At 40.3% G+C, this 16,197-nt stretch overlaps 1 protein-coding gene across 26 annotated transcripts in view; it reads right to left on the reverse strand.

Annotated features, from left to right (window-relative positions):
• The window catches only part of LOC124417557, a 46,452-nt gene that overhangs the window by 18,857 nt on the left and 11,398 nt on the right, over positions 1-16,197 (reverse strand). For 12 of the 26 annotated variants that reach the window (XR_006932523.1, XR_006932539.1, XR_006932538.1 and 9 more), the window contains one exon: positions 14,542-15,819. Coding sequence is in view for 7 of the 26 variants with exons in the window: in XM_046905950.1 (XP_046761906.1) it covers positions 3,974-4,116 (143 nt within the window). In the remaining 19 variants the exon portion in view is untranslated. Of the gene's footprint in view, positions 1-3,973; positions 4,117-6,042; positions 6,204-14,541; positions 15,820-16,197 lie in introns of those variants that run through there. The other 14 variants (XR_006932537.1, XR_006932541.1, XR_006932531.1 and 11 more) reach the window with 2 other exon arrangements.

Raw genomic sequence — 16,197 nt, forward strand, 5'->3', positions numbered from 1 at the left:
TGAAAGAGCAGGAGAGGGAAAATTAGTTCATCAGAGCAAGGATGAAGGACAATTACTCTGTAGGTAGTCAAACAAACCCTAAAGATTGAGTACTGAAGAATGGTATTTCTATGAAGAAAAGCAGGAGCAGATTATTCTTGATCATGTCTAGGAAAACGAAAGTGAAAATGCAAATAAGGATTCCCTGGTGAAACACAGACTCCAGCACAAACATTTTTGGAAGGCAAGAAATAAAATATTCTCATGCAGAAAGAATTCTCTAGGCCTTTTGTAGCATCCCAGAAGTCCAGGAGAATGAGTGCAGACTGCTGCCACTATGCTTTTGACACAGCCCTTGGCAAAAGCACAGCAAGAACTTCAGTTCTTTGGGGTGATAATTTGGTGTGGAAATAAAAAATACAGGCATTCTTTAACATGGTTTTCTAAGCATCCTTTACAAAACTGATCTGTAAGTTTGTATTGTATTTCCGTCCACCACTCAGACAGAGAGGCAGCAAAGGTCTGTTAGCTGCTGTGGGTTATCTCTGACAAAGCCTGCTGAGACACATGTGCTTCCAAAGGCAGTTCAGTGTGTCCTACACTCCTTGGTGCACATAGTAACAAACAGGACCATCTGACCCTGCACTCTGCATGGGAATGTGCTGCTCAAAGAACCAACCTAAAGAGAGCACCTTGATGTACATTGGAGGGTCATCAGAAAGCTTGCTTGTTTCAGTTACATGTGTTAACATGAGAGAAATTTCAGGTCTGGTGGCTAGCCATCCCTACCTGCTGCTGAGGGCACGGCCCAAATATTTTGAGGACCTCATATAGAACAAATGGCCTACCACTTCTTTCTCTTCTCTGTTTGTTCTTTCACCTCTCTGCTAAATTGACTGTTATCATTTGAGTGTCTTGCATTACTGTCCACAAGTACTATCCAGCTGCTACAGAAATTGGACTCCCACACAAAGAAATTATTTCCTTTCTTTCACGTATATAGAAGGCCTGCTTTAAGTCATAAGACACTAGATAGCAGATGAATACCATGAGAAGATGAGAGGATCTGAAGGCTCTAGCAAATCAGCACTGTCAAGTACAATAAGCCATGGTTACCCTATGCCAGCTGTTTACATAGCCCTTGTCATATGCTTTGCAAAGGTCATGATGGAGAGGAATTTTAAGGAGGTATCTGTCAGAGGGCAGTATGGGATTGAGAGTGTCAGTGTCCCACTGGGCGGTATAATCCATAAGTGAGGGCTCTCAGAGAAGATGCAGGAACGCCTCTGCTGATGACTGTTTTGTACTCAGCATAACAGTTAAAGGCATTCTAAAATTGTTTTTGAGAAACAAGAGAACTTTACATATTAAAGTCCTCATTAAAGAATAATTTTATTTGGCTCACATTTTTTTCCTGCTGAAACTCCCTGGATAATTAAATATGATCACACAGGTATGTACGTGTTCCTTCCCTCATCAAGCAATATAGAAAGACAAGATTACATGGACGATCAGAACACAGAAGTCAATAAATGTATCAGTGAAATGTACACAGTCCTGTTCCCTTGAAAACACATAGTGTGCCCTATAGTTAGGGCAGCCCTCAGAAAACAGACATATCTCCTAAAGGTCAAATTATTTTCAGATGTACTAAACTTCTAGCAGAATAACCAAACCTTTTGAAATTCTTCAGTGTTACTACAAACTTGCCCTCGGTGTTTCACTGCACAACGTGTACTCATTTCCCTTGTAGTGGAAAACGACTGAGATTTCAAATGCTTGCTTATGAGTTGCGCAAAAGGAGCCTGAGGTCTAATGAATCAACATTAAGCAGTAGTTTCAACATGAATGCTGGAAACTGGAGAAATCCCTCTTAGGTATTTATGTGGTTTAAAGACTGAGTGAACTCCATGTTTCCGTTTAGCAAATCTGTGGTCGATTTGATCACTTTAATATGGCAGCTGAGGTGGCAGCATAAGGAAGTGAAGAGATTTGCTGGAAAACCATCAACTTAAATGCGTATCAGACCACAGAAAGTTTCCAAAGTCCCCAAAGGCCAGTTTTGCTTTTTTGTGGCCATGCAGGCCTTTTTTTTTTTTTTTTCTTTTTCAGCAACGTATCTAGCTTAAATGGTAGATAATAAGTGATAATAACAACCAGCTGGTTCTCATAGAATAGAAAGTGACTGCCAGAGCATCTGCCATTCCACTTTCTCTCATTGCCCTTGTCAGGGCTTCACAGTGTATGTTTACTGTGGTATATTAACAGCCCTATCATTACTATAAATATTAAACCCCAAATCCTCACAAGGAGCTCTGGAGAGCAGAGAGTTGATTTCTGGGGGTGTGATTTTCCAACCAAGCTGCCATCAGAACTATAGAGAGTGTTCCTGTGTTAGCAGTGGGAGGGAGAAAATGCTCTACCTCTCAGTTGAGAACTGGTTCAAGGCTTTGAGGGAGAGTCTTCTGGAAGGTTGAAGAACTAGGAATAGTCTTTATTGCTTTTACTAGCATTGTATAATGGGAGATTGCTCTCCCATTAAAGCACCACCATATTCTCAGATGTGCAGAATTTAGGCATGCCATTTCCACTCTCTTTCCTGGCAAATCCTTGAAGCATGTGTGCTGCTAAAAATACCTGAACTGCTGATAATTTTGCTACAGGCCTTTTCCTGCATTGCTGACACTGACTGAGCTTTACAGATAGTTGAGACATAGCATCTATTATTTCCCAGGTAGCAAATTTGTCTGTTTTGCCTCATGCTCTGTTCTTAACACTCTTGCATGAGATTTTTCCCCAAGAATTTTCCAACTCCTTCAAGAAAGTCATCACTACACTTGTCATCACTGCAGGACTCCTTCAGCCCCTCTGAGAGGAAAGGGGCCTGGGAACAGACACAGGAGACCCAAGCTGCCTGCATTAGTGTGGGAACAGATGTGGAAGGTGAGCAAGCAGGTGCAGAAGACATGGCAGTGCAAGGAGCAGGAATGCAGCCCTGTTTCTGGACTCACACTGTAACATAGTAGGAGGGGGAGATGAAGAACAGAAGGGGCTGCAGCATGGAGGGTCCCCAAGGCTTCCACTGAGAGCAGAGCCAAGAGCCTTCCTTGCTTAACAATAAGAACTTACTTATACTTACCTCCCCAGAGTGTTGTGAGGCTTAATTAGTGAATGTTTGCAAAGTGCTTTGCAGATGTGAAGAGCAATATAAGCACTAAGTATTATTAACTGGTAGAAGAATGCCAGATGAGAAATCCCTACAGTCTTCTGGAACTAAATTATCCAGCAAGTTCCCCAAAATTACAGGTCAAAGTAGAGAATTCCTCCTGAGAAACACCAGAAGCCTACTTGCTCAGCCTGCGGGCCTTTCATCCCGCCAAGGCCAAGGATCCCTAATTGTTGCTGTTATCCCAGTCTTTCCACAAGCACAAACCCTAACAGAAGCCAGAAGAGCAGGTCTCAGAGCTGTTCTCTCCCCACTGAAAAGGCTCAGGGCACCTGAACCAAGCATCATCTGCTCTATGCCAGCCCAAAGGCAGGGTTCATGGCTGGAGCTTGAATTATCCGCCAGTACCTTTCACATGCTTCTTTTTCCTGTGAGATACACAGGAGAACTGGCTCCCAGCCCACCTGGGACCCACTTTCCTGGGAATCCTGTGTTGCACTCCTGTGCACTGTGGGGCTTGGTGTTCATGGTACAGCAGAAGCTGTAGGGGATATGAAGACATGGATCCTGCAACCATGATGCAACCTGCAACCTGTCGCATGGTCACAGCCTTCAGAGGGGAAGTTTTAAGAAGCAGAACTTTATAAAATGCTGGTAATTTGAGTGCAGGTTGGATGAGAGCCCAGATGAATTGCACTTCTGCAGTTCACTTGTTCCAAAATGACAAGCTTTACCTTCTGCCTGCCTTCCCTCTCTGAGAATGCAAGTGCCCTAAGTACAGGTAAAAGGAGCTGACCCGACACCTGACAGGATTCTGAGCTTTCTTACCTGACCAAGGAAGCAGTGTGGGAGGCTTCGCAGGGACAGAGGTGGTGGAGAAATGCTCAATTTCTTCCAAGCTTGCCTGTTTGCAGTATATCTTGCCAAGTGGAAAAAGTGCTAGAGTTTGCAATACCGCATTTGCTGGACAACTGCAATTGGCAAAACAGAACAATAAATTCTTGCGTGACTTACAGAGTGATTACTATGCTTTTATGCTAGTACACAATCTGAACACTATGCACACAGTTGACAAGCTGGAAATTTTCAGCTCACAAACAAAAGCAAACAAAACAACAAAAAGTCTTCAGATACAGTTCTTCAGACACTGCAGAGACTAGAAGTCGTATGGTGCATTGCTGTTTAGTTTTCCACTTAGTTTCCAGAACAATGAGAACTGCTTGCACGATACCTAGTTACAATTTTTTTTATTATTATTATCACTATTATTCCTTCATTTTCTTCATTTTATTTCCTCTACTCAGATACTTGCTTTTCAGATGGATTGTCCAGTTGACTATATACAGAAGGGAAGTACATTTTTGGCATTTGAAAAATACAGCGATGTTAAAATAAGACTTCTGAATACTTAAGACTACTTCTCTCATCTTGAAGTCACCACAAGCAAGGTATGTATAGGTCAGTCCTGATGCAGTAGCCCAGCTAACCACGGAAGTTACACAGGGACACACACCAAGACTGCTGGTTCCAGCGTGCGCCACAGCCACTGTGGCAGCCCCATGTGGGCTCTGGACTTCCTCCTCCCTCAGTCCTTGGTGTCTGTGGGCAGTGCTCTGCTTCCCACTCACTGTGAGCATCTGAGGCTAACTACCTGAAAGCCTGGGAAGAAAGCAAGGGTTGAGTTTTACCTCCACAAAGGGAGCACCAGAAATATATCTATATGTAGATATAGATACATATATACCAGCGCTCCTTTCCTGGCTTCTGTCGAGGTGTGGATAAAACTAGTCTACAGCCAGCCTGCTAAGGAAAGCCCCACAACACTGCAAGATGAACATGCATGGATGAGGGATCTCAGCCTACCACTGCTCTCTTGATGCAAGACTGTACTCTGTACTGAACATCCAACTCCACTGAGTAGCTAGAAATTATGAATAAAATAAAGGCAGGACTTTAAAATAAATTGTGAGAAGAAGAAATTATGAATAAAATAAAGGCTTTCCTAAAACCATTCTTTCCACTTCAAAGTTTCTAATCCTCATACACACTGAGAAAACACAGTAAGTTTTTACCATATTGTTTGGAATTTCATATTAAACAGTCTGCTTGCTTTGTTTGAGTAATTGGTCAGAAACAGAACAAACAATGCAACGATCACAAACTGGAATCAAAATCTGAAGGAATTTCAGCCACAAGACTATTAAAACATAGACATGCAATGTTTCACGCTTTTCTTTGCCATAATAGACACACGCACGCACACACACACAACAGTGAGCTACAGATTCCAACAGCAGAATATTTTTCCCTGCTAACAAATACTAACAGAAGCATGCTCTCTCCTTCCCACTGAATCTTCATTAGCAGTGAAGGCAAAGCTGCTTAATACAGACCCAGGAAATGGCATGCACATCATCTTTCAGAGTATATTTTATATTTCAAATAGCTATCCATAGTTCCTTTGAAAGCTTGTTTGTTTTAGTAGGTCACCGCAAGCTAAACAGCTGCCACATTTTCTGTCAAACACAAAGTTGGCTCTTTAGAATCACAGAATCATCTAGGTGGAAAAAGACCTTCCAGATCATCTAGTCTAATTCCATCCCATATAGATCAACTTTGATGAATGCTTTTTTTAACCAAAATAAAGATAACCAACATGTAAACATTTTCCATGATGTGATGCTTTAAGATCATCAGTTATTAACAAGGCTTGTGGTTACGAACCATTTTATGATGCATTTATTCAAGGTTCATCCTTTCTAAAGAGTGGTGAATAGTTAATTTGTTTTCTATGCCATACTTTGTGTAGCTAAATAATTAATTACATTGATATCCTATCAATGTATCTTTCTTTAATGGTTAAACATGTGTTAATAATTCAAATATCTATGGCTGACCTCTTTGCACTTATGTGATATCCAAAAGCCCCAGCGCTCTTTGAAGGCAGTCTATCACTATCATGTACAGAGCAAGTTAAAAGCATTCTGTTCTTCCCTTTTTCTCTCCCCTTCCACTTGTACGTTTCTTTCCAGAACAGGTCCTATGTGCCAGCCACAACCTGGGACCAAAACATGGGGTTAGTTTTAAGTGGAACAACAAATTTCAAGGATTTTGAGCTACTGATGCAGTCACAATACTTAAACACAGAGTAACCAAATGGGCAGACAGACGCATGCTGCACTGCATAAACCTCTTTATATTCATCTGGTGAAGCTTTTCAGTTGCGATTAAATTCATCAACACAGTCAGAAAACCTCAGAACTGGATGCTTGCCCAATACATGGGTTATGCAGCTCTGAGTTATTAGAGTCCAGCAGACTAATGATGTTGCCAAGCCCTAAAAGAAGCTGATTGCTCTAAAATACCATGGGTTAAAAATGCAGTTATGCAGCCTCCTCTCTAAGACTTCTGCACTCACTGCTTGCAGCAACAACAGTGACACTTTCAGGCAAACCATAACAGAGCTCAGAAATTGTAAATGCCGAGGTCTTCTTGTACATTTTGTGAGGAAATAATGGGCAGAACTGTCACTGGGGAATGAGTATTTTCCTGTCAAGTTTTCTACATTTCGAAGGTGAAGAACAAGGCTAATATCCAATAACCTGCAGTGGAACACTACAGCAGAGAGCACAATTTGCAACAGCTAACTTTCCCTTGTTGAAGCTAAGATGAACATATGATAAGAATTTTTTATCAACCAGTGACTGCTCACATGTACTGCTGTGGTGGTTTCTCCCCTCTCACAGATCTTGTTGATTTAATGTTAGTGATTCACACATTTTGAAAAGAGAAGCTGGTTTCTTAGGGAAAGTCTTGGGACAAATTCTGGGAATTCTTCAAGTATGATCTTGGCCAATAAAGCTCAACAGCAGTGTTTCAATTTTTTTTCCTTGTCATCTCCTGTGTGAAATAACAGCAGTGGCTTGCTTCGCATGCATACAGGCAACTGAGTGGCAGCTGGAACTGGCTGAACTCCGCTGTGTATGGAATTAAAGAAATAGATGTGTGAAGAAGTAAGCAGAATGTAAGTTTTCAACTAACATATCTAACCAGCTCAAAACCTGTCCTATATCTTAAGAATATTATTTTCTTTCTCCTGAAATACCTCCTACTAAAAGAAAAATAAGTAGAATAATCCGTGAGGTGATTTAAGAACCTTTTAAAATTCATTAAATCTATACATTTCTCTGGAGAAAAATGAAGTACAGCCGTTTATACATGGCTCATACTACTGTACACCATTGTACTACGGGGTGGCTATATGCTTCTACTTACTGCTATACTTTCTATTCCTTCTCTGAGAACTTTGGGCTGCTATTCAGAAACCAGTTCAGGAAAACATGCATGATTAGTAATGCTATAAAGCCAGCATATCATCCTTGTGCTTCAGCAATCTTGTCTCACATCTACATGCTTAAGATATGTTTGAATACCAGGGCTCCTAATCCTCCTTAAGCAATCCACAGAGAGCATCTGAAAGAATTTGGCACGATGGGTATTTCTGAAGGGACTTTGGTCCCTTCAGCGTGTTTTACTTGTTGGGATGTACTCTGTGCAAACCAAGAAAAGGCTTTGAAATAATAAGTCAGTGTCAGTCGGGGTGAGAAGACTTGCTCGACAGAAAGCCAGACTCACCACAACAGAAATTCAGGATGAAGAGAGGAAAAACAAACCCCGTGTGTTTTAGTTCTGTTTTCTCAAGGCAGTCCACACACCTGCTAGCCCAAGACAATGACCACGCACTCAGCTGTCAGTCAGCTCCTCACTTCTCTGAAACAGAAATCATTCCAGGAATTCCAGGGCTTTGTTTTTCTAAAATAACCGCAGTCTGTGTCAGAGACAAGGGGAGACCTTTTCCAGCAGTGCATCATGGGCAAGGATTTTAATAACACACACCATGCTGCGTGGTCAGATGACTTGGGGAAACCACGCTGGTTTTCAGTACCAAGGGAAACTCATATATCTCTGAATCCACGCATGTTGGAGGAATCTATTCCAAAACAAAGCATAATTCAAAGTTCTCTGTTTTGAATGTTTATTATTTTATCTGTGCCTGCTTTTAATATTTACATCTATCTCCATGGGGAAAAAAAAAAACAAAAAACCATGAACAACTTTTTTTTAAACAGTTCAATTCTAACACTATGAGAAGTGTTTCAAAAGGAAACAAAGACACACATAACTGCACTGGAGGTCAACAAGAAAACAAAACCAGGCCACTTTCATGCAAAGCTCTGGCCCAGCGGTGCAAGCCCTCCCAAAGTGTAGCTGACATTTAAGAAGATTCATGCCCAGATGGACAGCAGGAGCCTTTTGTTAGAAATGAGAGAACTCTCTCACCCCTTGCTGAACTTCCCCTAACACTGGCCATGAATAACATATATTCAGCTGAGTTTTTAATTTCTTCTTAGCTTTGTAGAACCACTCAGAATAACTGTCTGTATGTTAGGTCTCTGGAGTTATAATCCAATGGACAGATCTCTATCCCTTTATGTTCCACGTTACAGTTACCCCACCACTGAAATAGCCTTCAAACGTACTCATTAAAGCCAAGACATTTTCCATAATCATAAGACTGTGTACCTGCTGATATTTGTACCTGCTGGCTATTCCTGATAGCAGTCAATATGCAACCTGATCTTGAAGAGCCAAAGGGAGCTCCAGCCCTTAGCTAGCAGAGACATTTGCATAGCTGTTGTAATGTAAAAATGATCATATTTTTCTTCTTTGTTTTACTCATTTTAATTTTTACAATTTTGCATGTCCAAGCACTCAGTATTATTCCCCTCTTCACTCCAGTGTGGACACTGGTGTCACTCTTTTTCACAAATAAACCATCTGAGTGCCTGATAAATGAATTAGCCAGCTGGAACTAAGCATTTCCTGACACTCCCATCCTTATATCTTTACATACAGAAAGATTTGTTTTTAAGTATCTTGTTGTAGAAGCCTGGCTGGATGAAGGAAAAGATGAAATGAACTACCCGAGGTAGAATATGAGCAATCCAAACTTAAAACTAACATTCTAACTGGATTTTCATGACCATGGATTTTCATGAACATGGATTTTTCATGACCGCTGATTTATCCAAGATCAAAAATATTGTCACACCACAACAATCCCAGAAAACTCTTCTGATATTTTTTGCCCAGCCAGAAGCCAGATCTGGTGGCAGCACCCATTCTATAGGAGTTGCAGTGGCTTTCCAGCTCAGCTCAATACAACATATTTTGTGTCCTAGCACTGTCCCTTCCCCTCCTGTTTTCCCTTCTGTGCCAGAAAACAGCTAAAGTATTTAAGGTGCTTGTCCACAGACCTGTCTGTGCCTGCACTACTTGTCTGGTGAGGGTGGTTTACCTGGCTGGTGTGCTCCCTTTCTGATCTGCAGGATGCATGGCAACCATCCTCTCACAGCCTGGCAGCCTTCTGTAGGCAAGTGGGTCTTTTAATAAATAAGACAATGCATAGCTGAGAAGTTCCTCTCTTCCAAGTGCCTGAGACACTCTCTCAGAGACCATCTAATAGCCCACATTGCTGGGCTCTGCTACGGAAGATGTCAATTATCCTTCACTTTATCCTCTGATGATATGATAAATAGTTGATAATCATAAGCTACCAATGCCAGGCAAGTTTCCAGGCAGCAGGCCTGCTCAAATTGGCAGTGTGTACACCTCACATCCTTGCAATTGCACGGAGGCATGGCCAGACCATGCGTATGCCACTTGGGCCTGTTTTGGAAAAATATTTGGCAGCTTTGGTCCAGATCATGGCCAGTGATTGTGCAGAAAAAAAATAAAGTAAAACAAACCCATGCTGGAGTTGGCACTGACCTGAAATTACTATGTGATACATCCATCCCACATGCAAAAGGTCATCCTTCCCTGTTGATTTCCAGAACTTCAGCAGACTTCAGAAGCATTTCCATTTTCAGCTTTCTCTGCACACAATTAGAGCTGAAACTGTGTAGGCTCTAGTGTATGATGAAAAAGATATATAATGCAGAAAAATGTTCATCCTGGCAAGTACTGAGGAGTTAAAGTCAGAGGAAAGAATGTTTTTAATGAACTCCAACAGTGACTAGTACTTTCCATTGAAACACTTCCCCAGTGAGAATGGAATCACATGGACATCTTGAATTTTAGGGGAAAGTTCTGACATTTTTTGGACATTACTGGTAGAAGAAATGTTTCAGAAAAAAAATGGGTTGAACAAACATATGGAATTGAAATCTTGCATTTCAAAATTGGTATTTCAGTATTTCAGAGTAATAAAATATGAAAATGCCAAAATTTTAAAACACATATTTTCATTGCAAATTCCACATGGGCTTTCTCAAAAAAAAAAAAAAAAAAAAAAAAAAAAAAAAAAACCATATTCTGAAACTTCTGCTTTGTAGAAGAGCAAAGAAAACTGTCTAAACAAATACAGTTGGGCATGTTTTTATTAAAATAAATCTTACAATACCGCTGTCTCCTGTGGCAGGAAAATCCCTCCTCCAAAGATCTCAAACGTGTATTATATTTGCATAACAATGTCCTTAATAATACTCATTGGGGATTTTAGCTCTTGGCCTGCCCATGTTCCAGGAAATTCTGCCTCCCCACTGTAACGAAAAAGTCATTTCTTCCATGAAGACCAGAGTTTCTGATCAACACTCAACTAATCAGTGTGAATTATCCAAAAAAAAAAAAAAAAAGGAAGAAAGAAAGAAAGAAAGACCTACTTATTTTAGAGTATTATACAACTGGGGCTATTTTACAAAATGGGTCTTTTTACAATTCTGATTTGTTTTACTTCTTTGCCCTATCTGAAAAGCATTCAGCTGAAGCACAATGTAAGCAGCTGTTCCAAACAAGTATATTAGCAAATTGTGTGCAGTCTTGTTTTTAACACCACAAGGGTTGTGGACCTGTTAATACTTGTTCAAGAATTTGTAGGCCTCAGATCCTCCTAGCAGAGCGGATGCTTATTCACAGTACTGCATCCACTGTGCTGTCTTTCCTTTTGTGCAAGAAAGGGGAAAATTCTCCAGGTATCTTTAAGAAACCTTGGGTATCTCATAACAAATCCGTGCCCACCAGGATCATATTCTTCCTTGGCAGGATTACTCCAGACAAATGAAATAGACAAAAGCTTCAGCAATCATCACTCCTCACAGGTTTCTCTGTGTTCTTTATTCCTACTGAGGATATGATTCTATTTGAAAATCTGTATGTCAGAAGCAGGCCTCCTTGATAGTTGTATTGGTTCTCCCACTTATCTTTTCAAAATACAATCCTAGTCCAAACTCAGCCCCATTACATTTGGAAATATTTCTGTAAGCTCATCATTGGCTCTGCTATTAATAAGAAGCATTTAAGGCAGTGAGATGTAGTCATTTATCTGGAGGGCACCCTTATATATTCCTACACAACTGAGCAGAAAGCAGGAGCCCTGGAAGATACCAAGGTGGTTTCTTTTAAAAACAGACGACATACTGTAGTGATAGCTGTGCTTTGTCTTTCAGTCACTTAGTTTTGTTAGGTTTACTGTCAACCTGGGATTTGCTAAGCAACAATTCTCTTGCTCTGGTTTATGCTCAGGATTCCTGCAGAGCACAGTGCAACATAAATTACAGTACTATGTACTGGGGAAGAGTGTTAGGTTTCCCACATTTTCAAACACAATCTAGCTGTTTAACTTCTCAGACCAAGAAATATTACCAGATATATTCCCACATGCTACATGCTTTACATAGTAAGGTCTGATCTGTGCTCATAGCCAACGGACCTTCCTGAAGAACAGCTGATGGGCTTGTAATTTTTTACTAGTACTTTGGCATGCTTGCATTTATGCTGAATTTTGCTTAAAAGTAATCTGAATAGGAAATTCAGTCAAAAGTTCACATATGAGCAAAGATTTGTTATTTGTTTATGTTAGTTTTCCATCAGCTCTGAAATAGGAGGGCTTCTTCACAGCATACCCTACCTCTCCAGTGCATCTCAAACTGCCTGAGGCACCACTGAGCATTGCTGCTGGTTTCCTCTGCCTTCCAAGAACCATCACGAAGCAGGGTCATTTCTTTAGCTCTCTGAACTAGTGAAATGTAGGAAGGGACTAGTAGGTCCACAGAATTGGTTATGCCATAGTCACGTGTGACAGAAGTTGCACTCTTCTGACACCCCAGTGGCAGATACTGCATAACCAGGGTATCTACTCCTTGGCTGTTCTTACCTTTGGAAAGTTTTTCTCTGAATTTCTTCAGTGGGGGATTTTTTTCTCTTTACTATAGCTGTTACCTATCTAAAGTATTTCAACTCTTTTTGGACTAATGATTTTCAGTTCAGTCTTTCCATGATGCATAACTGTAACATGTTGATGTTGATGGATAAGACACTGCCCTTGGAGATGTTGTTTTAATGTCTGGGTCGCACATCTACTACTGTGTTTTAGCCACATGGCTTTGGGCTGTTGTTAAAGAGAAAGTACAGCAGCCTTGTTATGATATATAGAGATTCTAGTATGAAATCTGTGGTATCATTCCAATTCTGCGGAAACATCCTTTTAGAAAAATCCACATTTTAAATTCAATCACATAACACCTGTAACCCATTCCATTTCAGCCCTTGCAAACAAAGCTAGTCCTTTGCTTCCTGGGGTGAAAATGAAATGTGCTACTTTGGGTAAAATAAGATTTTATGCTCACGTTCAATCAAAAATGTTTGCAGTGTTGTTTCAGGATAGAAATTCCTGTAATCAGTCTGATTGACTGGTTTGGGACACTATCATCCAGTAACTCAATCAAAAAATGTACAACTTCATAGCCCTACTTATCATATTCAGACACATTAATGCCTCTGTAGATTGCTTGTACAAAATTTTAGAAGCTAATTTCAGCTATGAAAGCTGAAATCATTTTAGTCCTTACTTTACCATAGGAGAAAAATGCTGATGTTACAGCTCATGCCAAAGATATACTCAATGTATAAAAATTGTTAATGATACTTCAGAATTTTTCAGGACCTTTCCCATAAGTCAGATTTTTCTGGTTTATTTTTAAGCCATTAAGATACTTTTGTTACATAGCTGACATGTTAAAGTTCTGTCTAAACTGAACTTAACTTTCTACGTAAAGATTCAGGAGGATGGACTACATTCTTATTTTAATCTGATCATACATGGTCCTTGAGGTCCCTTCCAACCCAAGCCATTCTATGATTCTGTGATATATTACCTTTAAATTTAGGAGGAAACTGACTTGAATTTGTCCTGAAAGAGGGATTCGGGTATTTTAAACACAACTTCTTAAGTACAAGAAGCATCTTTCCCTCCAAGAATATTTTGATCCATTATGTCAAATGTTAAAGACTGTCTTGTTTCGCTCAGCAATTTTAAAATCTGAGATTGTTTCCTAAACAGTGCTTTGATTTTCCAGTAGTGCAACTGGCACCAGAGAAAGGTATACACTATGTTTTCTTAGTGTTTATTATTTTGTCCTCCTACAAGAGATCTCTTTTTCATGGTTACACTTTTCCCATTGCAAGTTTTGGTCTGAGTCCAGGTGTGGTCTGAGTCCAGACTGTGGTTAGTTTCCATGGGGAATTTTCTCCTGATTCTCTCTGTCCATGCATATTTCATGTGCCCATTACTTTAGGTGCCATAAACACAAATTAAAACCAACATCATTTCTGTCAGAAAGGACCATATTTCTCTATGCATTCAATATTTATGCTGCTTCCTTAAGTGGTGTTGTTCTTGCTTGTTTGTCTCTAATAGAGGATACAAGTTATTTCACAGTCTTTTTTTGTTGCTGAGTTTGGGCTGATCGGGTTCACTGAACTGTAAAAACAGTGAGGCTTATCTCTGCTGATACATAAATCCATGAACAACACCTGCTGCTGAACAACCAGCCCCAGCTAGTCATAGAAACCACATTAACCTCACTTTTTATTGTGGGTCATCTGAAGAAAGATGATTTCTGTACTTTGGCCCAAATTAACACCTAGGCCTATAATTAACTATGAATTCATGTGACGCATAATATACTCCAAGTATGAGTATATAAAGAGCTGTCTGTCCTATGTCACTCAGCCTTGAGAGTAACCTCACCTTCTTCTCAGGAACAAGTCAAACTGCATTTTAAAAACAATTTGTTTTCCCTTTCCTACTTCTTCTATAACGAAGCTTACAGATTCTAATTTTTGAGGATGTCTTATTTCCATCCTGTACTTAAACATGGTCATATTGGACTTTCTGTTTTTTCTTTTCCCAGTGACATCATTATTTTCCTTTGATTACACAGTTCTTTCAACCATGGTGCACTGTGCAGTGAAGGAGCAGCTGCTCAGTCTCCCACATTTTATTTTGTTAAGCCAAGAATGTGCCTATGCTATTGCAGCAGAGACAACTCTAGTGCTAATCTTGTCCACACTCATTAATGCTTTATTATGGAAATTCACTCCATGTTGACCATTAGAGGTCAGCAAAAATCTGGTCAACAGCGCCTTGCGTTTTCTTGGACAAAAGAAAACTTGTTTTTTTTCTGTCAAAATCCTTGTTTTGTTCACACTGTCAAGTTCTTCCACACCACCAGAAAAACCACACATTCCTTTCATAACATGAACAAAAGATGAGGTTCTTGGTATGCCATAGGAATTCAGACAGAAGCTTTGAGAAAGGCAGTTAATGCTATGGAACCACAACAAAACTGAGTTGACAAAGCCATGTTCCCACTGCTGTTCTACAGATAACAATAAAACTATACACTAACTTCCGACATCTGCAGTAGGACCAGTAGGTCTGTGTTGCAACATACTGCAAAGAAACACTACAGATGGTGACAGAGTTGAGAGGAAGGAAGGAAGCAAGGAAGGAATGAACGAACCAAGGAAGGAAGGAAAGAAGGGAGGGAGGAAGGGAGGGAGATGGTCCATGAGTGGCAGTGCTGTGCCAGCCAGAAATGAACTATCAAATATGGTCTCATTCACATCTTCTCCACCATCTATCCGTAATCTCAAGGGACACTGAATAACAGAGGCTCCCACCGTTCTGAAATAGAAACATGTTCAGCCATTTCCAGTGCCTCCTTTCTTCTCTTTCTTTTCAAAGAGAAACTTTATACAATAATAAAAGCTGTAAAATAGCAGAGCTCCATGAGTGCAGAGGAGGAGTATTTAAAATGAATTAAGAAAATATTAGGCAGAAAATGAGCCCCAGAGCTCACACTCCCCCTCCATCTTCTGCAGGCAGAAGCAGCATCTGGGACAGCCAGGGCTGCCAGCAGTGCAGGAGAGCACTGCCACCACGTGCAAACCCAGCTTCTCCGCATCCCCCATGTCAGGAGACCAATTTTTAAAACCCAATCATCTTTCTCTCTCTTCAGTCTCTCATCTTAATGAAACTGTCACAAGTCCAGTAGGTGGTCTGATTGGCTTTTTTGGGCTTCACAAGCTATAATTTCTTCATCACTTCATCATTTTTGCACTGTGAATTACTATTTCAGCCTGTTCTTTCACCTTCTTTTTAATCATCAGCTTTTTAAGTAATACCACATAGGTGAAAAATACTAATATAACAGTCATTTTAACAGCTGGTTAAATTAACTCTGTGATGGCAGGGCATGCAGCAATTTGTGAAGTGCACAAGTGAAGAGGTGTTCCAGTGGTGCTGAGAAGATGGAGTACGGCTTCAGAACCTGGAAAACAAAATTAGGTCCTATCTACGTGGGGATGCTGAGGAAACTCAAGCTGAGCTAATTGAAGGTGTGAATTTAAATTAGATCAGGTAAACCACATTACATTCCAAAGTGAATTAAAAGAAACAGAATTAAGCCTATCTGAAATCAAAATAAAAATGTCACCACAGTGAGGTAATGCAATTTAAGCAATGCCTTTTGAAGTGTATTTAATTAACTTTTCTGAAGGTCCTGTCCCTTCACAGACTAAATCCTTATCACAGCATGGGAGCAAGCAGACATCATTGGAAGATGATATTCCCTCCAGTGGTGCTCTCTTGCACCGGCTCATTTAAATTAATTTTGTCCTGCCCTGTTGCTGTCCCAGAGAAAGTAGCC

Source organism: Gallus gallus, chromosome Z (assembly GCF_016699485.2).
Source record: "Gallus gallus isolate bGalGal1 chromosome Z, bGalGal1.mat.broiler.GRCg7b, whole genome shotgun sequence".
Lineage (NCBI taxonomy): Eukaryota > Metazoa > Chordata > Aves > Galliformes > Phasianidae > Gallus > Gallus gallus.